The sequence below is a fragment of the Artemia franciscana genome, chromosome 11 (genome assembly GCF_032884065.1).
Source record: "Artemia franciscana chromosome 11, ASM3288406v1, whole genome shotgun sequence".
Classification (NCBI taxonomy): domain Eukaryota; kingdom Metazoa; phylum Arthropoda; class Branchiopoda; order Anostraca; family Artemiidae; genus Artemia; species Artemia franciscana.
The window spans coordinates 13,409,453-13,435,754 of NC_088873.1; the positions used below are offsets into that span (position 1 = coordinate 13,409,453).

General features: G+C 36.0%; 1 protein-coding gene across 1 annotated transcript in view; it reads right to left on the reverse strand.

Moving 5' to 3' along the window:
- Positions 1-1,204: 1,204 nt before the first annotated feature.
- Positions 1,205-26,302, reverse strand: part of LOC136032839 (phosphoenolpyruvate carboxykinase [GTP]-like) — a 53,703-nt gene continuing 28,605 nt past the window's right edge. The window contains exons 9-11 of the mRNA XM_065713248.1: positions 21,832-21,981; positions 5,165-5,365; positions 1,205-1,422 (exon numbers count right to left, since the gene is read on the reverse strand). Coding sequence (XP_065569320.1) covers positions 1,315-1,422; positions 5,165-5,365; positions 21,832-21,981 — 459 coding nt within the window. The 3' untranslated portion in view covers positions 1,205-1,314. The remainder of the gene's footprint in view (positions 1,423-5,164; positions 5,366-21,831; positions 21,982-26,302) is intronic.

Here is a 26,302-nt window from a genome sequence, read left to right on the forward strand (position 1 = left end):
TGAGTCTGAAATTACGTACAATGGGTTATGTTATCTGATTTTGAGGGAAATGTTGGAACTGAGTCAGAAACAAGTTTTAAAGATGTAGACTAAATTAATTTTGGGACCTTCGCGTACCCCCTGCGAGGGTTTCGCGTACCCCCTGGGGTACGCGTACCACCGGTTGGGAACCACTGCTCTATCCTGCCCTTCTTTTTGTGATTTTAAAATCTGCGATTTGTCTACAATTCGTGTTTGTTATTTTCAATATTGTAAATTTTTACTTGGGTTTCTAATTTGTTTAAGTAAAACTGAACTAGCACACTGGCTCAATTTTATCAATGGTCCTTCAAAAGGAACCAACCTTAAAATTTTTGCATACGAACTACTCTTTGTGATAGAGGAAAAATCATCGAACAGTTCTTTATGCCTCCTAGCACATTGGGCATTACCTAGCACCACATTTACCCGCAAAGACGATCTACGACTTCGACCCTATCAAAGCCGGTTGGAAGCGACCTCACGACCGACCGAAGAAACGTTGGCCCGACAGCCTGTCCGAGTTCCTGACGATGGCAAACATCAGGCAGGGGGGAGAGCGAATACTCGCCATAGACCGAAGCGGATGGAGGAGCCAGACGTCACTCTCTACGCTGAGCAGTGCTCAGCAGGAGACATAAGTCAAGTAAGTCAAGTCAAGAATTTTCCACGACAGTATTTTTTTGGGAAGAATCTTCGACCGAAGGAGATTCCTAAGCATTATTTGAAGAACAATCAGATATTGAATTAAAAAAAAAAATCAACTAAAAGTGAGGTCCAACTTGGAGCAAGACTCCCTTCTCCCAAAAAAACTATGAGCATGAAAAAAGGCCTAAAAACTCATGTCTTGATAGGCTCAGAATTTATAATCGTAAGGTACAGGACTAATTGGACCCTATCATATAAGGAAAAAGTATTACGTAAAAGCTTTTTAGTGCTTTAATAAGCTTCTAATTCCAATTCAGCGGCCCTTGTTTTTCAGTTGTTGTTTTTAAAGGATTTCGACAAAGTCAAACTTTAATGTAAAAAGGGATGGACTAAAATGGGCAGTCCCCTCATGTAAAGAATAATTTCTCCTCGTTTCAAGTTTTAATACTGCTACTTACTTTCATTGTGAAAAAGTTGCTTTTTTGTTTAATTACAATAAGTAAATCTTTCGTCAGTTAATGAATATCTAATGGTGAACAACTTTTAAGCATCTTTAATTGCAGTATCTAAAACACAGTAGAAAATAAAGTAGATAAAAAAGAGAAACGTAGAAGCCTAACTTGAACCAAGAGATTAACGACCATTTTCTCACTTAGAAATACCCAATCTCTTTTTCTGGTTCTCAATTTCTTCCCGTATAGCTGGTGGTAGATCCTCTCCAATCTGCTGATTGAAGTAGGTTTCAATGTCATTCATCTGAAAGTAGAGGCTTATTCAATTTATCACTAGAACGAAAAAGTACATTTAATTCCAGCTTGAAAATACTAATCATGATATAAATAAAATGATGAAATGATAGGGTTGACAATTAAATCAGGTAAATTACTGTCATCAAGTATCTCAATAAAATAAAACATATGTATTGTTAGGATAGATTTCAAACCAATCGAAAAAGAGGTTTCGCCCCTTTTTAGAGGGCCATGCTCGGACAGTTTAATTTTTCATTGTACATTAGTTTACTTTTCTAAGCGACTTTCAGACTTAAGTTTGAATCTTGTCTAAAGACAAGAGCTGTCACCTTTTTCGGGCCATCTAATGCCCTCTAAAATTGCTTAAAATGAAAGTTTTGCTCAAGCAATTAATTTTTATTTAAGAATTAACGACACTTCTTGACTACTAAGGTCCCTGCGTCGGCCCTGCAGTGCATTCCTGCAGCGTGATTTGATCTCTGGGTCCCGTATTACCAAGCTAAGGTCAAATCCAAAGCAATTAATTTTCCTATCTAATTGAAAGGAATACAATTAAAAGTAAAAACAGTAATAAATATATCTTAAGCGGGTACGTTAGAATGCTATTTTCATCAGTTCAGCTTTTGATTCAAACACTTGAATTTGAGTAGGTTAATAACACACATGGAAGTCAATAGGTTAACACTACAACAGGTACACAAGTCCTTTGTTCTATTGTTCTTTTTTTTTTACTTTGAACGAACTCTTAAAATTGTCAGTGGAATTTTAGTGTGAATAGTTGGTGAGGAGTTTTCGCCGATTTTACTGTAGTTTACCGTGCTTAAGACCGATTTTTCTATTGTTTTACCGACTTTAAAGTTTAGATCCATTATTTGCCAAAATAATGTCATCAATATGATCAGCCAGTCAAAAAAATTTCAGACTCCTTGCAAAAATATTTTGGCTAGTTGATAACCACTTCTGAATAATTTTTTGAATTAGGTTAGGTCTTCGATGAAAGTGTTGTGTTTTGTTTCTGATTTTTTTTTCCATTTTAAGCTATCATGGCAAATATTTAAGTATGATCTTAAATACCTTCTAAGTAGTGACATTTGCCCCTTTAGAGCCGACTGCTGCAGCTTAGATCAATTTTTACATGTTGGTGCAGGAACAAAAAATTTAGCTTTCAGGTTGAAATTTGTTATTTTTTATTGGAGCTTAATTTACAGATTACTATATATTACGTGTTATAGTGTCCTACCTTAGGCTGATATGGTGCAGAGAAGAGAAATAGCAATCGTAATCTACAAGACATTATATGTATCTAATCATAAGTTAATTTGGTGCCCACATCAGGGTAAGACACTTCATCTTATTGGTGATTTTATTGTAAATTAAACATAAAAAACAAGTTTTTTTAACTGAAATAAGGAGCGGCATTAAAACTTAAAACGAACAGAAATTACCCCGTATATGAAAGGGGCTGTTCCCTCTTCAACGCTAAAGTTAGACTCTTTCTCTCAACTCTACTTTTTAAAACAGTATAAACTTTAGCGTAAAGAGGAGGGTGTTGAAGATGGAACATCCCCTTTCATATACGGGGTAATTTCTGTTCGTTTTAAGTTTTAATGTCGCTGCTTACTTTCAGTTAAAAAAAATTGTTTTTTTATACAATTTCTGAACGTTTTTTAGTTAATCTATGTTTTGATTTCGGCTCTCCACAGATAAATAATTAAAGCGAAATTTGTATATTTGTTTATTTGGCTAAATGGCTTTCCCATGGTTTTGATCAAATGATTATAAGAAAAAATGAGGGGGGAGGAGACCCAGTTGCCCTCCAGTTTCTAGGGTACTTAATAAAGCAACTAGAACTTTTAGTTTTTTACGAACGTTTTCATTAGTAAAAGATATACGTAACTTACGATTTAGCTTACGGAACAAACTTCTATATTCGTATGTTTTTATTACGTATATGAAAGGGTTCGCCCACTCGTCAATACCTCGCTCTTTACACTAAAGCTTAAATTTTGTCCCCTGAATCACAAAGGCCGTAGAATAAATAGTTGAAATTACTAAAAATACTTTAGCGTAAAGAGTGAGGTATTAGGAGGAGGTGAACCCCTTATATGCGTAATATTTTCCGTTCGTTTTAAGTTTTAATGCTACTACTTACTTTCAGTTGAAAAAAAACTGTTTAATATTTATTTTAATCGTTTTTTAAATGTTAGAAAATGCTGCGCTCCCTTCATGGAAATCTTCTTCCCCCATGAAAAATCCCTCCATGTAAAGTTTCCCCCACATAACCCCTCTTCTCAACCCCTCCTCCCAACCAAAAAATCCCCCTGAAAACGTCTATACACTTCCCAATAACCATTACATTATGCAAACACTGGTCAAAGTTTGTAACTTGCAGCCCCTCCCACGGGGACTGTGGGGGAGTAAGTCGTCCCCAAAGACATAGTTATAAGGTTTTTCGACTATGCTGAATAAAATGGCTATATCAGAATTCTGATCTGACGACTTTGGGAAAAAAATGAACGTGGGAGGGGGTCTAGATACCCTCCAATTTTTGGTCACTTAAAAAGGGCACTAGAACTTTTCATTACTGTTCGAATGAGCCCTCTCGCAAAATTCTAGGACCACTGGGTCAATACAATCACCCCAGGGAAAACGAAAAAAAAAAAAAAAAAAAAAAAACAAACAAATAAGCACGCATCTGTGATTTGTCTTATTGAACAGTAGGGTTCTCTGATACGCTGAATCTGATGGTCTGATTTTCGTTAAGATTCTATGACAATTTAGGGGTCTTTCCCCCTATTTTCTAAAACGGGACAAATTTTATCAGGCTCGTAACTTTTGATGGGTAAGACTAAACTTGATGAAACTTATATATTTAAAATCAACATTAAAATGCAATTCTTTTGATGTAATTATTGATATCAAAATTTCGTTTTTTTAGAGATTTGGTTACTATTGAACCGGGTCGCTCCTTACTACAGTTCGTTACCACGAACTGTTTGATCAAAGATTGGCAAGACGGTAAAGAGAATTTGAGCACACAGGGACCTAAATTTAGAATGGGTACATACCCGGTAGATATGACTTTGATAAACATTAGAATAAGAAGTTTAAAGGAATTTTCCAAGAGCAGATTTATATGCAATTGGCGACTCTTAAATATTATAATTCACACAAATGAATGGGACAATTATAGTTCGTCAAACATCAGAAAACATTCTAGGGATAAAAATTAGACATGTAACTAGGAATATTAGCAAAATGTTAGGAGAAGAGGTATGTTTTGAAAAGGCATATTTCACCGAAAAACTCAAAATTTTATAAAAATATTTTACTATTTTGTTTATTTTCTCTTGTAATTTTGTCTCTTATTACGTTTCTCTATGCATTTTTTTTTACGATGAACAAAAAAAAATCATTCTTTCTATATAGCCACAAATGACATGCATTTTTGATACACACACTTCTGTTTCTTTTGCAGCCTATAGCGATAGTAATAAAAAATTACTGATTAAAAATGGCCACGCTTTCTGATTAACTGGCTCCCTTTGACTTGAGGAACACAACTTTGAATTGAAAATCACGCAAGGCTTAGGAAATTGAACAAAAAGAAGATGTGATAGTAATAAAAGAGAAAAATGAAACAATATCTTCTGAAGTACTTTGTTTGAAATTCATGGTTGTAAACTTTGAAATAATACCAATATTCTCTATGAGTCAAAAGCCAAAAATCAAAACGGATTTGGCCGTACCTCTCGCCTCCAAAAATCTTCTGGTAATTCAAACAGCTCCTCCCAGTTGATAGGATCTGGTAAACCTTCTAGATTAATGCTCCCCTCTTTTGGCAACAATCCAATGGGAGATTCAACAGCAATTGGTTCGTTATCACACCTTCTCATTATCCAATCAAGGACCCGTATATTTTCGCCAAAACCTGGCCATAAATAGTGACCCTACTAAAAAAATTCATGAAAAGTGGAATACAATCGATACTTTTCTGTGGCAAAAAATAGTCAAGTGACAGTCATGTGATGCTTGAAGAGGCGGGTTTGTCAAAACCTTTGCACTATTTTGAACTGTTATGTAGAATGGTCTGTTGTTATGCAGTGTTATGCAGTAGTTATGTAGTATTATGTAGAATGGAACATTTTTAAATTTCACACTGAGGTAAAAACGAAACTTTTACATTACCAAGAAGAGCAAAAACTAGACCAACGTTGCCTGAACAACGTGAAGTGTTGCTGCAACCTTTGTCCGGCTTCGCCGAATAAAGTGTTGCGAGAGCAACACTTTGGTTTTCTTTCTTTGCTGTCGGTTAAACGCTGAAGTTGTCAGCGTATCGAAACTTTTAAAACGTTATGTTCAAAGAAAAATGCGATCAGTAATCACATGATCAAAGGCTATTCCTCAGCGTTGAAAAAACAACAATAACAAAAGAATATCGAAAGAAGGGACTTAATTGACTTAGCAGCCAGTTGAACTTTATCCTTTTCAATCATAGACATCGTGACGGATCAAGACTTAGAACAATATCTTATATAATCTAGTTGGTATTATAAAGCTATCCGTAACTTTTCATGATCAAAATACCATAGATGAAACTCTATTAATTATTACGAAACTGCCTCATTGTTTCACGTTATCGTTTGTACCCGTTGCGTAAACACTTAATTCTATGTTACAGTGAGTATGGGTACAACAACTCGCAAGTTACAAACCCCGCAGTGCTTTCATTGTTTTATGTTATCATTTGTACCCGTTGCATAAACACTTAATTCTAGGTTACAGTGAGTATGCGTAGGCTACAACAACTAGCAAAAGTTACAAACCCCTCTTCACTGAAGATGATTGTAGCCTAACAGACGATTATTACTTACAAGTCCCTTGCATGTCTTACCACTGGACTCAAATTGGTCTTGCCATCAAATACACCGGAAAGAAATATTAGGTACACCAACTAGCCAAAGTTACAAACCCCTTATTGCCGAAGATGATTATGGTATAACAGGCGACTGTTGCTTAAAAGTCCTATATTTGTCTCACAATTGGTATCGGCCTATTTTTGGTTTCAGTGTGTACCCTACTACTGAAGTTGTCCACCCCTTGAAACTATGAGTATATCTCATGAAAGAATTTTTGTGCCAAAAAATGGATGACATATACTTTGATGAGTTCATCAAGAGCTATCGATTGCCGTCGAAAAAAATTCTATCTGTCTTAGTTCAAAAGTTGATTTTTTTGCCACAGGCCAACTTTTTAACGCAAAATACCGAATTGGATTTCCCTATGCAGAATCTCTTGATGTACCCATTCACTTTCAGTCAGAAATGCTTCCTAGTAGAAGCATTATGCGTCACCAGTACCCTTTACAACTAGCATGGAGTTTGACCGTCCATAAAGTTCAAGGACAAACCTTTTCAAGCGCTGTCATCAGTATCTCAAACATATTTCAGCCGGGACAAGGCTATACAGCTATTTCACGCGTAAAGGAACTGACTAACCTGTACATCGAAGAACTGAATACTGACAGTTTATACTGTGATGAAAAGATTGAGAACGCATTACAGAGCATGCGAGTTTTCAGTTGCACATTAGCAAACTGGTATTTCCACGACAAACACATTCCCTTCCCGTTCACAATCTTTTCCCAAAACGTTGAAGATTTTGAAGTGCACCGACAAGATATCATCGCCTACACAGATCTGTTACAATGCGACATGTTCTGTTTCACAGAAACAGGTGATACCGAACAACCTCAGCTTCAGCCGTTCTGCCAAATGACAACAATTGCCTCCAACTACACGAAAAAAAGAAACAGAGGAGTACTTCTATTTCTTAACCCAAAGTCTAAGTTTGTCTCAACCGTTGACATGTCAAACACAAATCTTGATTTTGTAGCTGTCACCGTTGTAACAGAACAAGGAATTACACTGCTAATTGCTGTGGTATATAAGCCACCGAAGACGCCAGAGAAATATCTTAGGACGATACCAGAGCAACTCGTACAAATTGCGTCTACGAACAAAGACATCAAGCACACAGTTATCGTTGGAGATTTCAATGTCAACATTAACGAAGACTCTTTTCTTCCTTCCCATTTTGAAAAATGGAGTTTTCAACAGCTTGTTGAAAAGTATACTACTAGAAAAGGAACGTTACTAGACCATGTATATGTAAAATCGCCAGCAAAATGGTTAGCCAAGAATCTAGTGACGTATTACAGTTACCACAACCCAGTTATCGTCGCACTAGAGACAAGTTAGCCAAAACTGATGTTTTTTCTTTTTTTTTTTTTTACTTAGTTCCATTTTTAGTGTTTGTACCAAGTAACTTGCATGATATGTAATATAAACATTTGTCATATTCCAATGTTGACCTTCTCTTCCTTTTATGTTTGCCTATTATAAATGATACATATTACAATATTTGCTACTGAACTTTTTACCTCTTGAGTTTTACTGTTCTGTGTTCTTTTGCCCTGTTTCGCATAACCAACGAATATAATTCATTTTTCTCTATCTTGGACCATATTTGCTTCTCTTGTAAATATTAAACGACTACTAAAGTTACATTTTTTAAGACTTTTAACAGTTGTATTTATGATCTGAATAGTCGAAAAAATTTAATATCACTGTTTGTATTTCCGATACATTTTATTCACAGCCTTGTCGCATGACATGTTCTATATTTAGTTGAGTTACACCTATCGTATTCTCATCTGGCAAAGTTACGGATAACTTTATAATGCCAACTAAGTTCCATGACATAACTAGCAAATTGACTTTGCAGCCAGTTGAACCTTATCCTGTTCAATCGTAGACATTGTGACGGATGAAAACTTGGAACAATATCTTATACGATCTAGTTGGTATTATGAAGCTATCCGTTACTTTTCATGATCGAAATACCATACATGAGACTGTATTAATTATTTTGAAACTATCTCATTGTTTTACGTTATCGTTTGTACTCGTTGTGTAAACATTTAATTCTGTCAGATTTACAGAGATTGAATACAATGTGTACCAAACTGCACACATTTCTAGCCCGAAGTGAACCGATTCTTATTTACAAGTCCCTTTCCCGTGATAGACGTTAACTTCACAGGAAACAAATAAATGGGTACAGCAACTAGTAGAAGTTGCAAACCCCTCATCGCTGAAGATGATTGTAGCCTAACAGCCGATTATTATTTACAAGTCTCCTACATGTCTTGAACTAAATTGATCTAACCATCAAATACAGCGAAAACAAATATTACGTAAACCAACTAGCAAAAGTTGCAAACCCTTCATTGCCCAAGATGATTATGAGCTAACAGCGTACAACAGATTCTTATTTACAAGTTCCTTTCCCGTGATAGACATCAAGTTTACCGGAAACAAATAAATGGATACACCAACTACCAAAAGTTGCAAACCCCTCATCTCTGAAGATGATTGTACCTAACAGCCGATTATTACTTACAAGTTCCCTACGTGTCTTACCACTGGAACCAAATTGGCTTAACCATCAAATACACCGAAAACAAATAATAGGTACACCAACTAGCAAAAGTGACAAATCTCTCATTGCCGAAGATGATTATGAGCTAACAGCCGACTGTTGCTTACGTGTCCCCTACATGTCTCACAATTGGTATTGGCCTATTTTTGTTTTCTGTGTATACCTTGCTACTGAAGTTGTCAACCCTTTGAAACTTTCAAACTGGTAGATTTACAGGGATCGAATACAATGTGCACCAATTTCCACAAATTTCTTGCCTAAAGTGAACCGATTGTTACTTACTAGTCCCTCTTCCGTGATAGACATCAGGTTCAACCGGAAACAAATAACAGATACACCAACAGGCAAAAGTCGCAAACCCCTCATCGTTGAAGAGGATTGTAACCTAACAGCCAATTATTACCTACTAGGCCCCTAAATGTCACTTTGCAGCCGGTTGAACTTTATCCTTTTCAATCGTAGACATCGTGACCGATGGAAACTTGGAACATTATCTTATATAATCTTGGTATTATAAAGCTATCTGTAACTTTTCAGGATCAAAAGACCATAGATGTGTACCAATTTGCACAAATTTGTAGCCCCTCATGAGCCTCCTCTAGCAACCGATTCTTACTTACAAGTCCCTCTCCCGTGATATACATCAAGTTTACCGGAAACAAATAATGGGTACACCAACTAGCAAAAGTTGCAAACCCCTCGTCGCTGAAGATCATTGTAGCGTAACAGCTGATTATTACTTACAACACCTCTACATGTCTCACAATCGGGAACCAAGTTGTTCTTACTATTAAATACACCAGAAACAGATAATAGGTACACCAATCAGCAAAAGTTGCAAACCCCTCATTGCCAAAGATGATTATCAGCTAATAGTCGACTGTTGCTTGGAAGTTCCCTACATATCTCACAATTAGTATCAGCCTATTTTTGGTTTAAGTGTGTACCTTACCACTGAAGTTGTCAACCCCTTGAAACTTTCAAACTGGTGTATCTCATGAAGGAATTTTCGTACCAAAAAATGGATGAGATATACTTTAATCAGCTCATCAAGGTCTATCGATTGCCAGTGAAAAAAAAAATTCTATCTGTCTTGCTATCCGTAACTTTTCAGGATCAAAATACCATAGATGATACTCTATTAATTATTACGAAACTACCTCACTGTTTTACATTATTGTTTGTACTTGTTTCTTCGCTATCGGTTAAATGCTGAAGTTGTCAGCCTGTCGAAGCTTTTAAAACAGTATGTTCTAAGAAGAACGCAATCAGTAATCACATGATCACACCCCAGCGTTGAAAAAACAACAACAGAAGAATATTGAAAGAAAGGACTAAATTGACTTTGCAGCCAGTTGAACATTATCTTTTTCAATCGTAGACATCGTAACGGATGAAAACTAGGAACAATATCTTGTATAATCTAGTTGGTATTAATTATAAAACTATCCGGAGCTTTTCAGGATCAAAATACCATAGATGACATTCTATTAATTATTACGAAACTACCTCATTGTTTTGTATTATCGTTTGTACCCGTTGCGTAACATCTTAATTCTAGGTTACAGTGATTGATAGACCATCGATATGAACTTTCTTACCGACAGATTTACAGGGATCGAATACAATGTGCACCAATTTGGACAAATTTCTAGCCTAAAGTGAACCGATTTTTACTTACAAGTCCCTCTCCCGAGATAGACATCAAGTTCAACCGGAAACAAATAATGGGTACACCAACAAGCAAAAGTTGCAAACTCCTCATCTCTGAAAATGATTGTAACCTAACAGCCGATTATTACTTACTAGGCCCCTAAATGTCACTTTGCAGCCGGTTGAACTTTATCCTTTTCAATCGTAGACATCGTGACGGATGGAAACTTGGAACATTATCTTATGTAATCTAGTTGGTATTATAAAGCTATCTGTAACTTTTCAGGATCAAAATACCATCAGGGACCCATAAATTTCCTGTAATGACTCGCCATCCAGGATCGCTTATTATTGGATGGCGAGTCATTACAGGAAATTTATGGGTCCCTGATTCCATAGATGTGTACCAATTTGCACAAATTTGTAGCCCCTCGTGAGCCTCCTCTAGCAACCGATTCTTACTTACAAGTCCCTCTCCCGGGATATACATCCAAGTTCACCGGAAACAAATAATGGGTACACCAACTAGCAAAAGTTCCAAACCCCTTGTCGCTGAAGTCATTGTAGCCTAACAGCCGATTATTACTTACAACTCCCCTACATGTCTTACAATCGGGAACCAAGTTGTTCTTACCATCAATTACACCAGAAACAGATAATAGGTACACCAATCAGCAAAAGTTGCAAACCCCTCATTGCCAAAGATGATTATAAGCTAATAATCGTCTGTTGCTTGGAAGTCCCCTACATATCTCACAGTTGGTATCGGCCTATTTTTGGTTCAAGTGTGTACCTTACCACTGAAGTTGTCAACCCCTTGATGGGTCAACGCTTATAATAAAAATGACAATTTAGATGAGCATGAAATTAAAAGAGAAAATTTAAATAAAATTATGAATAGCCCGGTAGATAAAAGAGCCTCATAAAAATTAAGTAGACAATTTTGAAAGATTATTGTTATTTTCAGTGAGGATGGAACTTTCTGGAGGGAACTTGAAGAGGGGGAGGGGTTGTACTTTACGTTTGATGAAATTTTCACGAAGGATTTTTCAGTGAGGTGGAGGATTTATATTTCAAGGAGGGTGAGCCAGAATTCTCTGTATTATCGGAAAAACGAACAGAAATTAAATAAAAAATCAAGTTTTTTTAACTGGAAGTAGGAGCAACATTAAAACTCAAAACAAACAAGAAATTATTCTGTATATGAAGGCTTACCCGCTCCTCAATACCTTACTATTTACGCTAAAGTTTGACTGTTTGTCCCAATCTTTTTAAGACTACTGAAACACAGGGATAGTTTAATTAGAGTAGAATTTTTTAACTATCAACAGTCTTAGCGTAAAGAGCAAGATATTGAGGAGGGGGCAACCTCTTGTATACGAAATAATTTCTGTTGGCTTTGATTTTTAACGTTGCTTTGTTGTTTTAAGTTTTGAGATAGCCATTTGTTCAAAAATCAGAGTAGAACGTTCAAATATGCTGCATTAGACGGCTATCTTAAAATTTTGATAGGATTTTCTTAGGGAAAAAAGGACTTGGGAGGGGACTAGGTACCCACCAAATTTTTGGGTCACTAAAACAGGGCACTAGAACTTTTTTCCGTTGGAAAGAGCTCCTTTCTGATTTAATAAGACCATTGGGTCGATGCGATCAGCCGTGGGAAAAAAGACAAAAAAACAAACAAATAAAAAAAATATATAAACCCGCATCAGTGGTCTTTCTTCTGCCAAAAAAATACAAAATTCCTCATTTTTGTAAATAGGAGCTCGAACCCTTCACAGTAGATTTCGCTGACAGGCTGAATTTGATGGTGTTTCTTGGATCGCTTTTTATGGCACTTGGTATCTACCAAGTGATGTAGCGATCGTAAAGTCTGTCGGTCTGTCGGTCCCAGTTTTGCTAGTTTAGGCACTTCCAGGTAAGCTAGGACGATGAAATTTCGCAGGCGTATCAAGAACCAGACCAAATTAAATTGGAAATTGTCATTTTCCAATTCGACCAACTGGGGGGGGGGGATGGAGTGGATGGACGGTTAAATCGAAAAAAAGTAGAAAAAAATGAGGTGTTTTTTACTTACGAACGGGTGATCGAATCTTAATGAAATTTGTTATTTAGAAGGATATCGTGTCTCGGAGCTGTTATTTGAATTCCCGACCGGATCTGGTGACATTTAGGGGAGTTAGGAGGGGGGTCCCTAAAATCTTGGAAAACACTTAGAGTGGAGTGATCGAGATGAAACTTGGTGGGAAAAAAAAGCAGAAGTTCTAGATACGTGATTAACATAACTGGAACGGATCCGTCCTAGTTGGGAGAGTTGGGAGGGGAGGGTAATTTTTGAATTACGAAGGATTGATATAATCCTACTGAAATTTCTTATTTAGAAGGACCTCGTAACTCAGATCTCTTTTTTAAATCCCGACCGAATACAGAGTCACTGGGGGGGAGGGGTTGGGGGAACCAGAAATCTTGGAAAACACTTAAAACGGAGAGATCAGGATGAAACTTGGTGGGAAGAATAAAAACAATTCCAAGATACATGACTGACATAACCGGACCGATTACGCTCTGGATCCGGTGACATTGGGGGGAGTTGAGGGGACCTAAAATCTTGTAAAACACTTAGAGTGGAGGGATCAGGATGAATTTTGGTGGGAAAAATAAACATAAGTTCTAGATACGTGATTGACATAACCAGAACGAATCCACTCTATTTGGAGGAGTCGGGGGGAGGGGAGGGTTAATTCTGAAAAATTAGAAAAATGAGGTATTTTTAACTTACGAAGGAGAGTTCGGATCTTAATGAAACCTCATATTTAGAGGAAACTCGTAAATCAGATCTCTTATTTTAAATCTTGAACAGATCCAGCGTCATTTGGGGGGGCATAAATCTTGGAAACACTTAAACCGGAGAGATTAGGATACAACTTGGTGGGAAGAATAAAAGCATGTCCAAGATACGTAACTGACATAACCGGACTGGATTTTCTCTCTTTGGTGGAGTTGGGGGGGGGGGAATAATTCGGAAAAATTAGATAAAATGAGGTATTTGTAACTTACGAACGGGTGGTCATATCTTTATGAAATGATATTTAGAAGGATCTTGTGCTTTAGAGCTATTATTTTAAATCCCCGACCAGATCCGGTGACATGGGAGGGAGTTGGAGGGGAAAACCCGAATTCTTGGAAAACGTGAAAATTGAGGTATATTTATCTTATGAATGGGTGATCGGATGTTAATGAAACCTGATATATAGAAGGATCTTATGTCTCAGATGCTCTATTTTCAATTAGAATCGGATCCGGGGACACAGAGGGTTGGAGGGGGGAAACAGAAATCTTGGAAAACGCTTAGAGTGGAGAGATCAGGATGAAACTTGATGGAAAGAATAAGCACAAGTTATAGATACGTGATTGACATAATTGGAACGGATCTGTTCTCTTTGAATGAGCTGGGGGCGTTGATTTGGAAAAATCAGAAAACTGAGGTATTTTTAACTTAAGAACGGGTGACCGGATCTTAGTGAAATTTTATATTTAGAAGGAACTCATGTCTCAGAGCTCTTATTTCCAATCCTAACCAGATCTGTTGACATTGGAGGTAGTTGTAGGGGGAACCAGAAATCTTGGAAAACGCTTAGAGTGGAGAAATCGGGATGAAACTTGGTGAGTAGAATAAGCAAATGTCGTAGATACGTGATTGACGTAATTGTACTGGATCAACTCTCTTTGGGGGAGTTAGGGTGTGGGGTTCAGTGCTTTGGCGAGTTTGGTGCTTCTGGACGTGCTAGGACGATGAAAATTGGTTGGCGTATCCGGGAGCTGCACAAATTGACTTGATAATGTCGTTTTTCCCAATTAGACCCTCTGGGGGGCTGAAGGGAGAGGAAAAAGTAGAAAAAATGAGGTATTTATAATTTACCAGGGGGTGAATGGATCTTAATGAATGTTGATATTTAGAAGGACCTCGTGACTCAGAGCTCTTGTTTTAAATCCCGACCGGCATTAAGCCTCTGCTTTTCCTTTTAAATCAATCTATTGATTCTTAGAATTTTGCTAGAGCTCATACCATATGAACTCTTGGCTCGTCTGGCCTCGTCACAAGTGCCATATGAGGTCTTAGCTCTCGTTCTTCTGGTGGATCCCCTTTTTTTGAAAATCAGAAAATTTTTCAAAAGGTCATACCTTTTGATGGGTAAACATTAAACTTTATTGAACTTTATATACTTGGAATCAACTAAAAAGCCAGTTCTCTTGACGTATCTATTGCTATTAATCTTCCATTTGAAGAGCTTCCAGGGTGAGTCACTCAAAGTACAAATTGTGTTCTTGTCTTTAGAAGACATGGGGGTCGTTAGTCCACTCATTTTAGTACCTGATTATTTTGAGGTCAACTTGGTTATCTTTGTAATTTTTGGGTTTCATTTATTTATTGATGGTGATTTGGCGTGATTTTAGTTGGGAAAATTATTTGACCTTATTTCAACTCTTGCCTGGTTTATTATACCTCTTTACTTTTCTTTCAAAAACTTCTCTTGATGATTTTCTTTTTTATTAATCAAAATTTAAGACAAGCAAAAATAAAGTCTTAAAATGAAGTGAACTTAAACGGAGCCTGATTAACGACTAATAAGTTGATCTTTCTTTTTGTACAAAAGATAAGATATTCTATAACACGTCTCAGAACACTTTTTAAATTTGTGTTTCTGATGACAGAGAAATTTGTATTCGTGCTTATTTTCTTCCCGTTTGTAAAACACCACGGCGCTTATCATATACTCCCCTTAATCAGAATAAGGTCTTTCAACCTCTCTACTTGCATGGAATGTTAATGATCGGGAGCGAATTAATCCATCCAGTTTGAATTCGTGACACTGTTAAAAACAAAATTAAATTAAGAAATGTATTTTATCAAATGAAATAAAAAAATGAATTAAATTTTTAAAACGATGAAAACTATTCCGTGTTTTTTCGATTCTAGGCATTTATCATTCCCCCTTTGAAAATACCCCCCCCCCAATAAATACCACTCGTAGAAAATAAGGCATTCTAAATTTGAGAATTGTATTTGAGTTGTTTTCTATAGGGTGAAGGGATTTCAGTTCTTGTGTATTACATGCCGCTAACTCAACAGTTTCTTAGTTCGTTTCATACCCGGTATACTTACCCCCCCCCCCCCCTAATGTGCAAATATACAGCCCAAATTTGTTTCTAAAGTAACGAACAGACCGTTTTTTTTCTCGAGTTTCACATATCGTAAACTTGAGTGAGTGGCGTATAATAAAAAAGTAGCGGAATACTTCATGGAGAAAGTCGGATTATTCCAAGAAGATCAGAAATTAAATTAATACAAACAAGTTTTTTTCAACTGAAAGTAAGGAGCAACATCAAACCTTAAAGCGAACAGAAATTATTACGTCTATGAAAGAGGTTGTCTCCTCCTCAAGACCTCATTTTTTATTGAATTTTGAAACAAATACTATTCTTATAATTAAATGGCCATTGTATTTCAGGAATCGTTCTAAAGAATCAGGACAAAAGTCAAAACTTTAGCGTAAAGAGCAAGGTTTTGTGTAAGGGACAACTTCAATATACGCAATAATTTCTTTTCGTTTTAATTTTTGATGTTGCTCCTTACTTTCAGTTGAATAACTTTTTTTTATTTAATTTCCGATCGTTTTTAAATAATACCGGGAAATCCGGCTCTCTTTCCATAAAAAATTCCAGACACTAGTGTATTACACGCCACTAACTCAAGTTTACGATGCGTAAATCTCGAGAATAAACAAGTTTCTTCGTCAGTTTCTTCGTTACTTAGAAACAAATTTGGGCTACATATTTTGGCTATATATTTGCATATTAGGGGGTTGGGTAAAGTATTGTGGGTCTGCATGTAAAATGTGTTAGGTACAATAATTCTGCTTTTTATGTAAAATGTGTTAGGTACAATAATTCTGCTTTTTATGAAGTAAAAATTGTTTTCTGACTTAAAACTGTCCAAATAATTTACACTCCCTCCCCTCTTATGTGTAAATATATAGCCCAAATTATATATTTCCCATCTATTCTATCACTTGTCTTGATCATGTCTCACGCTAAGCAGAAAGAATCTAACGAAAGAACTGGTTTGTTCTCGAGCTTTGCACAGCGTAAACTTGAGTGAGTGGCTTAAAATACAAAAGTACCTTCCCCCTACGGAAGAAAAAAAAACTAAACTCAAATAAAATTCTCAAATTTGGAAAGCCTTATTTTCCGTTGGGGTATTTCCTGTGGGGATTATTTTTCAGGGGGTCGGGGGGTATATTTTTAACGGGAAGTATTTTCTAGGGGGTATTTTCAGTGTACGGAGGGTATTGCCCAGGGTATAAAGACTGGGAGGGGGATATTTTCTCGGGGGGGGGGGGGGGTAAACGCTTTTTTCATAACCCTCCTTACACGACCTGTAAGTTGTTTTTCCTAAGTTTTTTTCATCAGTTACAGTTCGATTTCGTATGACTTAGCTATAGTATTTGTTAGTATTAGGAGTACTTATAAAGTAGATTTAACTTTTCTGCTTAAGAATTAAGATGCTGGATTGTAACTAAAATTTTGGACAAGATTAAAATCTTCAGATTTTTTGAACAGCAATAGCTTTTTTTTACAATGAAAGTTTAACAAAAATATTGCAATATTATTTTTGCTGAATGGGCAAATAGATAGCTATTGATGGGGATAATCATGACCCCTCGCAACTGTTGGAGAAAGGCCCGTAAGTCATGAAATTTGTCCATTGTTTACGTATAGCGTTTGCTATTGGTAAGTATATAGACACTTTTCCGAGAGGGGGGGGGGTGAGTGAGTTTTCATCTATAGGGATTTTCCACAGGGAGAATTCTTGATGGAGAGGAAAGTTTATGGGGACTGAACTTTCCAGGGGAAATTGTACACTATATGGAATTTACTAGAATTCCTATATTAAACTATTTTTATTTGTTTTACCGATTCAATTTTTGATGTGAAGATGTTAAGGGGAACCGTCCAGGAGAGGTTTTTTCCTGGTTGGAATTGTATAGTGTCTTTCTGTGGGTGGGGGGATTTTTCTTGGGATATATTTTTCAGAGGGAAGTTTCTGTGGGGGAGAACTCTCACCTATGGGATGGGTGGAGGGGGTTACTTTTGCTAGAAACTTCCACAGAGGAGGTGATTACTGGCACTATTTTTTTGGTTTTTAAACAATCAGAAATTAAAGTCTGTTTCAAATTAAAGTGCGCTAAGAAAAATTTCTCAACTGAGATCATCCACAAGAAATTTTGTGGGTGGAATTTTTATCTAGAATATAATTGTCTGGGGGGAATTGGAATATTTTTAATTAAAGTTTGTTAAAGAAAAGTAAAGAGCTCTGTTAAGCCAAAAATGAGAAGAAATAAATGCAAATAATTTTCTAAGCGTAAACCTACCACGAATAACCTTCAAAAACGAATTAAACCCAAAACGAACAGAAATTACAATAAATAACCGATTAAAACTCAAAACAAAATACATTTTGAATGTTTTCATTAAATAAAGAAGTATTAAGACTTTAAGGACTAAATATAAGAATATGTATATTGAACTGACAATCCACGATTATTTGTTTTGTTTTTAACAAAGTGCAAATTATGCTCTGGTCTTCAAAAGACCTTGGGGTTGTGAGCCCAATCCTTTGAATTCTTGGACGTTTCCAATTTGACTAGATTATCTATTGTAATTTCTATTCGTTTTGGGTTCTGTTTATTTATAAATGGTGATTTGAGGTACTTTCTACAATTCGAAGATAAGAAAAACTAACTCGCATAATTTGACAACGCTTTCGTCCGTAAAAACTTAAACAATAATAATATGTTGGTTCCTAAAAGAAGAGGTTGTTCTCAAATGCTTTCAAAGGAAAGCTAAACCTTCTTAAACTTTATGGTGCCATATGTTTTCAGCTCAATTTTTATGATTTTCGCCTACATTTTGTTCTTCTTTTTTTTTTTATTTGGTTCCCGCTGCTGCCAAAAGTTACAGAGGTTCATATAGGGGTCTTTTAACAAAATGGATATGCGATTTTTTTTTTTGTTCCAAGCTTTAAAATACTTATGGTGTATAAATTCCTCGTTTTCATTTTCCTTAGATCTTCTCACCGAAACTAAAAAAATAAAATAGAACACAACTCAAATAAAATTCTTAAATTTGGAAAATTCTATTTTCCGCAAGGTGGGAGGGGGGCTCCTGGAGGCATTTTTCAGGGGGGTATTTTCCTCGAGGGGGGAGTAGACGCCTAGAACCCAACTGTAATTCATAACAATTATAATTTTTCCTGTAGACACCCTTTAATATTTAGTCCACCGTTTTATTAAAAGAATCTTTTCGTGTTACATTTCAATGCAGCCAAAATAGCAAAATTGCAAAAACTACAAAATGGAACGCTATGAACCAATACAACCAGATTTATTCCTCAGCTTGTTACCGCATTAAATCAATGAATAATGTTTCAACATTATTAACATGCTCTCCAGGTCTCTTCACCCTTCGGGATTAAATTTACAGATAGGGTGCTTTGTTTAAGAAAGCTTCTACCCCATTTTGACAGCATACTCCAATTCAAAATACCCCTGTGCAATCCCTCTAGATACTGTGTTGATTTGCGAACAAATCTTTCTTTCTCTTTAAAAATAGGCGTTTGTATTTGGGGCCCAAGTGACACTAGCAGAAAAGTAGATTAGAGGGAATATTCTAAATTAAGAGCAAGAGTAGGGCTGGTGAGCAGACGACTTAATTTTCTTCAACTGCTTTGACAGCATCCTTTTGAAGGGAATATATCTTTAAATAACATAGTCTTTTATAAATTTTCGCCTGAGCTTTATCACTCTGTTTTCTAGATTCATCCTTTCAGCTCCTTATGTGGCTCTTAAAAATCTATACTAGATTTGTCTTTGCTTGATCCTTGGTTCTTGTGTATTCTCAGCTTTCCTTCTGTTTAATGAGCTATTTTGTTAATACCCAAAAAACAAGTATTTATATTAATTTTAAAAAAGATTTAAAAAGAGTTGTTCAAAGAAAATTAAAGAGCAATATAAAAGCCTAGATTAATATAATAAATAAAAACTTAAAAACAATAAAAACTAGACCTACGTCGCCTGAGGAACGTGAAGTGTTGCGGCAACCTTTGTCCGGCTTCGCCGAATAAAGTGTTGCGAGAGTAACACTTCGGTTTTGTTTCTTTGCTATCGGCTAAATGCTGAAGTTGTCAGCCTATCGAAGCTTTTAAAACGTTATGTTCAAAGAAGAACGCGATCAGTAATCACATGATCAAAGGCTATTCCTCAGCGTTAAAAAACCAAGAATAACAAAAGAATATCGAAAGAAGGGACTAAATTGACTTTGCAGCCAGTCGAACTTTATCCTTTTCAATCGTAGACATCGTGACAGATCAAGACTTGGAACAATATCTTATATAATCTAGTTGGTATTATAAAGCTATCCGTAACTTTTCAGGATCCAAATGCCATAGATGACACTCTATTAATTATTACGAAACAGCCTCGTTGTTTTACGTTGTCGTTTGCACCCATTGTGTAAACACTTAATTCTAGGTTACAGTGAGTATGGGCAGGCTACACCAACTAGCAAAAGTTACAAACCCCTCTTCACTAAAGATGATTGTAGCCTAACAGACGATTATTACTTACAAGTCCCCTACATGTCTTACCACTGGAACCAGCTCGGTCTTATCATCAAATACACTAGAAACAAATAATAGGTACACCAAATAGCAAAATTTGCAAACCCCTCACTGCTGAAGATGATTATGAGCTAACAACTGACCTGTCCTTACAAGTCCCCTACATGTCTCACAATTGGTATCGGCCTATTTTTGGTTTTAGTGTGTACCCTTTAGGTTGACAACTGAAGTTGTCAACCCCTTGAAACTTTCAAACTAGTATATCTCATGAAGGAATTTTGTTTCAAAAAATGGATAAAATATACTTTGATCAGCTCATCAAGAGCTATCGATTGCCGTTAAAAAAATATTCTATCCGTCTTAGTTCAAAAGTTGATTTTTTTTTGCCGTAGGCCAACTTTCTAACGTCACCACTTAGAAAGGAGCAAAGGATAAGCTCCAATTTCTTTAGCAATGAGAGAACTTTCAAAGTTTAAGATGTACATCTGATAACATTTCTTTACCTCAATCCCAAGTCCAAAAAAACAAATGATAAACCCAGCGAAAATCACGGCAGCACTTTCGGACCCGTGGGAAAATGCCGCTTTTTTGCTTCTGTAAATATTTATATTTATCACTCAAAAAAGATATATTGGCTGTGGGGCCGGGTAACTGCCGCATATATTTAACACTTATAGATTTTAGTCCCTCTTCAATTTGAAAGTGGTGCATGCCTGCTTGCCTGCTAGAACGGAGCTTTCCACTCGAAAGCAGAAACATAATTTGATGAAACGAAAGCTTGGCTGCACAACTAGATAGTCCTCTCTGACGTAGGCTACATAACTCCACTTCACTTTGCACACCATAGGCTCTGGCTTGTGGACAAGCAAAAACCATACTTTTTTGCCACAGGCAAGAGTCCTGCGGAGCTTTCCAAAATGTAATGCCATATTCATCAATCCAGCCTGAAGTCCACACTGTCCGTAAAAACCGCACAGGTTAGACCCTTACCAGTTTCCAGGAATAAGCCGACATCGGCGGCATAGGAAAATAAAATGGACAAAACCAATGTGTTGCTCTCGCAACACAATTACTACGAGTGAATGAATTAAACCTAAAACAACAAGAAACTAAAATAAATTGCCAATCAACGTTTCCTCCTATCTGACAATTTCTTTAGGCGTCTTATAGATGTCTGAGGAGTTTTTAAGGTATTTGACGTGTCTTTGGAGATTTATATAAAACAAATTTATGATCAAATTTTGTGGCATAATTTGACTTATTGCTCACAGTCACTTTCATTATTCAGACTCAACAAGTTTTGATATAAGTGTATATCAGTAAATTTTTCAGGTTACTGGGGAATAGAATATTTTTCAAACATTAGAAATGGAAGTTTAGAAGGTTAAAAAAAGCAGAAGCAAAAACGAAGACAAAAATTTTAGGTCATTGAATCACCAGCACCATTGAAGGACCTTCTCTCTTGCTGCTGGACCAGGCTTTGTCACCTCACCTGGTATCTGAACATTAGATGTTGCTTGGGAATTTGTTTAACTATAAGCTCCCAAAGCCCATTGATGGTCTTATTTGGTCATTACGTACCTCTTTATTTTTTCTGAACCAATTCACGTGGAATATTTTTGGCATTTTCCTGTTATCCTTCTCCATTTGAAGCCACTGCTCTATGTATTTTCCCGCATTATAACTCAAGAAAGGGCGTGCGGAGAATGGATCATGCATGACCTTATGTCCCTGAAAAAAAAATTTTTCTAAGAACTACTTCCTGAATATCTAGTAGATTCTTATGAACTGTTTGCATAGACATTACCAAGTCAGAAGTCGAACAAGTTTCTAAAGCGATAAAAATATTGTTTTATTTTGTAATTTAAAAGGTGAATACCAAGACCAAAATTTATAGTAAAGATAAACATTAAAAGATGGGTTTTACGATTTTAATAATAGAAAAGTATCTGAAAAATAACAGATATCCTTACCACACCAAATATGTGATAAGTAGAAATTTTTACCACCAAATGATGCAGTCAAATGGGGTTGTACTCCTACATTACTGTTAATCATGAAACAATAAAGAAACAACTAAGGCAATGCTGTTAAAATAAACAAGAAAAGTCTTGGCTATATTTAACAGGCGTAAATATTGAGCATAATAAACAAGGAAATAATATAACAACAAAAACAAGAGAATATCCTACTCAATCTATTTGAAAGCTTGACAAAGTAATAAGAAGCCCCAAAGCTTAGTTAGTGTGAACAAACTGAGCCGTTAGTTGGACAATGGGTGGAGTAAAAACAAGAAAGAGAAAAAAATACAACAAAAATTTTTAGCGAAAAAATCGGATAAGACGGAAACTCTTAGCTCTAATGAAGAGAGCTAAGAGTTTCCTATCTTGTATTTTCTATTTTGAAATCATATTGGAGATGCCGAAATCAGACAGTTTCATTTTAAGAAACTATATGTAAAGAACCCTCGAGATAGTAGTAACCAAAACTTTAAAAACCGAATTTTGAAACAACAGTATCAAGATCGTAAATTTTCCATGGTGATTCCAAATGTGCCAAATTGATTGAGTCTAAATCACCAATAAAAAGCTATTAGCCCGAGAGAACGTGCCAAAGTTCATAAAGAAAAGGGGAAAATATTCCAAACATCGGAGTGATCATGATAAAATAAAATAAAAAAGTTTTTTTTCAACTGAAAGTAAGGAACGACATTAAAACTTAAAACGAACAGAAATTATTCTGTCAATGAAAGGGGCTGTTTTGACTCTTTGTCACAGTTCAACTCTTTTGACTCTTTGTCACAGTTCTATTTTTTAAAACAATATAACACTTTAGCGTAAAGAGCGGGACGTTTAGGAGGGGACAGCCCCTTTCACATACGAAATCATTTCTGTTCGTTTTAAGTTTTAATGTCGTTTCTTACTTTCAGTTGAAAATTTTCTTTTCCTTTAATTTCTGAACGTTTTTGAATTAATGCGTTTTGATTTTGGCTCACCACACATGAATAATTAAAACAAAATTTGTATTTTTTTTTTGGCTGAATGGTTTTCTCATAGTTTTGATCGGACAATTTTGATAAAACAAAAGAGGTGGGGAGGAGGCCTAGTTGCCCTCCAATTTTTGTTTACTTAATAATGCAACTAAAACTTAAAATTTTTTATGAGCGTTTTTATTAGTAATAAATATACGTAACTTACGAATTAACTTACGTAACGAACTTCTATATTTGTAGAATTTATTATTACGTATATGGGGGTGTTTTTTCCCTCGTCAATACCTCGCTCTTTACAAAAAAGCTTGAATTTGGTCCAATTCTATAAGAATGACCCCTGAATCACAAAGGCCGTAGAATAAATAGTTGAAATTACTAAAAATACTTCAGCGTAAAGAGCAAGGTATTGAGGAGGAGACAAACGCCCTTATATATGTAATAATATCTGTTTGTTTTAAGTTTTAATGCTGCTCCTTACTTCCCGTTGAAAAAACTTTTTATTTATTTTCTCATTTACAACCGCGTCTCATTTGCTACCACCCTTTAAGGAGTTTATGTGCAATATTAAAGGATGCTGGAAGGTCATGTTATTGGTGCATATGATATTAGTAATGCTTTCGGATTTCTAATTCATTCTCAGGTTATGCTTGATTTATTAAAAAAGGTAGGGGGGGGGTATCTGTTGATGTAGTTCGACCTCTTTATTGTATGTATAGACACCAATCTTGGAATTAAACAAAGGGTCATTAACTCTCCTACTATTTATAATAATGCGACCCTAGGAGCCCAAGGGGATATATTGCTTTGCTGTAGATTGAATGGTGCTAGTGTCTGTTTTATGTGGATGACGCTCTTAACCTAAGTAGGAATGTGTTTAGTTTGGAAAACAGTTTTAGGGAGATGAAGAAAATTAAATTTTAACACAACTAAAATCATAACATAAATGGATGGCAGCACTCTCGGACCCATGGGAAAATAATTCTTTTTTTTCTGGATTTCTACATTTTTGGATTTATCAATATAAGAAAATTCTTTGGCGATAGGCCGAGGAAACTCGGCACATCATTTTAAATTTTCATCTTACTGGAATTTGAAACTGGTGTCTCCTTGCTTGCTTGAAGAGATTCCCAAATCTCCGACAATTCAAATGAAGTTTTCTGGACTTTATTAGCCAAAATTTGCTTAGCATCAGCAATAATCAGTGAATCGATATTTATCAGTGGATCGTGAGAACTAATTTTTGATCGTGAAATTTTCAGAAAATGTCAAAAAAAATTGAGATCACTAATGTAGGAAAACAGTCTTCCTTTTCTCCTTCTGTCTTTTTTTTTATGTATTTGTCCTGTTGCACTGGTGATTTCTCTTTTCATTATATATATATATATATATATATATATATATATATATATATATATATATATATATATATATATATATATATATATATATATATATATATATATATATATATATATATATATATATATACTAGCTGTTGGGGTGGCGCTTCGCGCCACCCCAACACCTAGTTGGTGGGGCGCTTCGCGCCCCCCAAGCCCCCCCGCGTGCGTAAGTCGTTACGCGCCATATTAGTTACGCGCCATATTAGTTACGCGCCATTGTAGTTGTGTCCCTGTGTCCCACCTGTGAATATAGATAGATTTATATATGTGTTTCAAACTACGTAAAAATTGCGAATATACAATATTCTTGGCTTTCCCATTGTCTGTCCATATACAAAGCCGTATGTACTAATAATGACGTCATATGCAAACGCTCTTTTTACAAACAAACAAACATGCATACACACAACTCGTTTTTATATAGATAGATAGATACAATACAAATTAACTACGTAAAACTTGTGAATATACAACAGTCTTCGCTGTCCCATTGTCTGTGCGTATAAATAGATTGTCAGGTTTACCGACCCTCAAAGATGCAACATACAATTGTACATTGGTAAAGCAATCTGTATTAAGATCTATACCGCATTTTTCTAGTGATTGCCCTTGAGCTTTGTTGATGGTGGTTGCAAATGCTAATCGAATTGGGAATTGCAATCTTTTAAATTGAAAAAGCAGATCCGTTGGAATCATGGGAATGCGAGGAATAAGAACAGCCTCACCCTCATAAGGCCCTGTCAAGATTGTGGCATCTATTAGGTTTTCCATTGTTTTTTTTTTTACGGCAAGTCGCGTGCCATTGCAAAGCTTTGGTGGGTTGATATTTCTTAAAAGTATTATTGGTACGCCTATTTTTAGTTGTAGCAGGTGTGGTGGACACCCTGAAGGATCTATGGAATTTAAAAATTCAGATGGATAATTAACCGCTTCATTTGGTTCCAAAACTGTGTCGACTGACTTGTAAAGGACTGCCTGGTCTTGAATCTTGGTCAAAACAATATTGTTGATTTCGTGGACGTCTATATTTTTGGGTGCGAGAATCGCTCTTTCACTTAGCCATTTATTATTTTTATAATTTTTTAGAATATTCGGAAATACTTTTTCAATCAATTCATTTTTGGACGTCACTAAATTACAGAAATCAGCAGGTAGTTGTATACGTCCTGAAATTGAGTCTACTGGGAGCTTTCCGTTTCCCATTGCCAGCAATTGATCTGAAAATGTTTGACCAGAGTCATCGTTTTGCAATCGGACACGCATATTTGTAGTTAATTTTAATGTTTTTACGTGTGCCCATAAATTAGAATTTTTCAGGCAAGCATTCATTTCGTCTGCAGGAGTTGATCTAGGTATTATAGGTAATGTTTGCCTGAAATCTCCCGCAAGCAATATTAAGGTGCTGCCAAAGGGTTTCGACTTCCCTCGCAAATCTTTCAAGCATTGATCCAGAGCCTCGAGCGATTTTTTGTGTGCCATTGTGCACTCATCCCAAATAATAAGTTTGCATTGCTGCAATACTTTACCCATCCCAGATGATTTGGAAATATTGCACGTGGGAGTTTCTGTAGAATGCAAGTTCAGAGGCAATTTCAAAGCGGAATGAGCAGTTCTTCCACCAGGCAGCAATGTTGCGGCTATTCCGGACGACGCAATT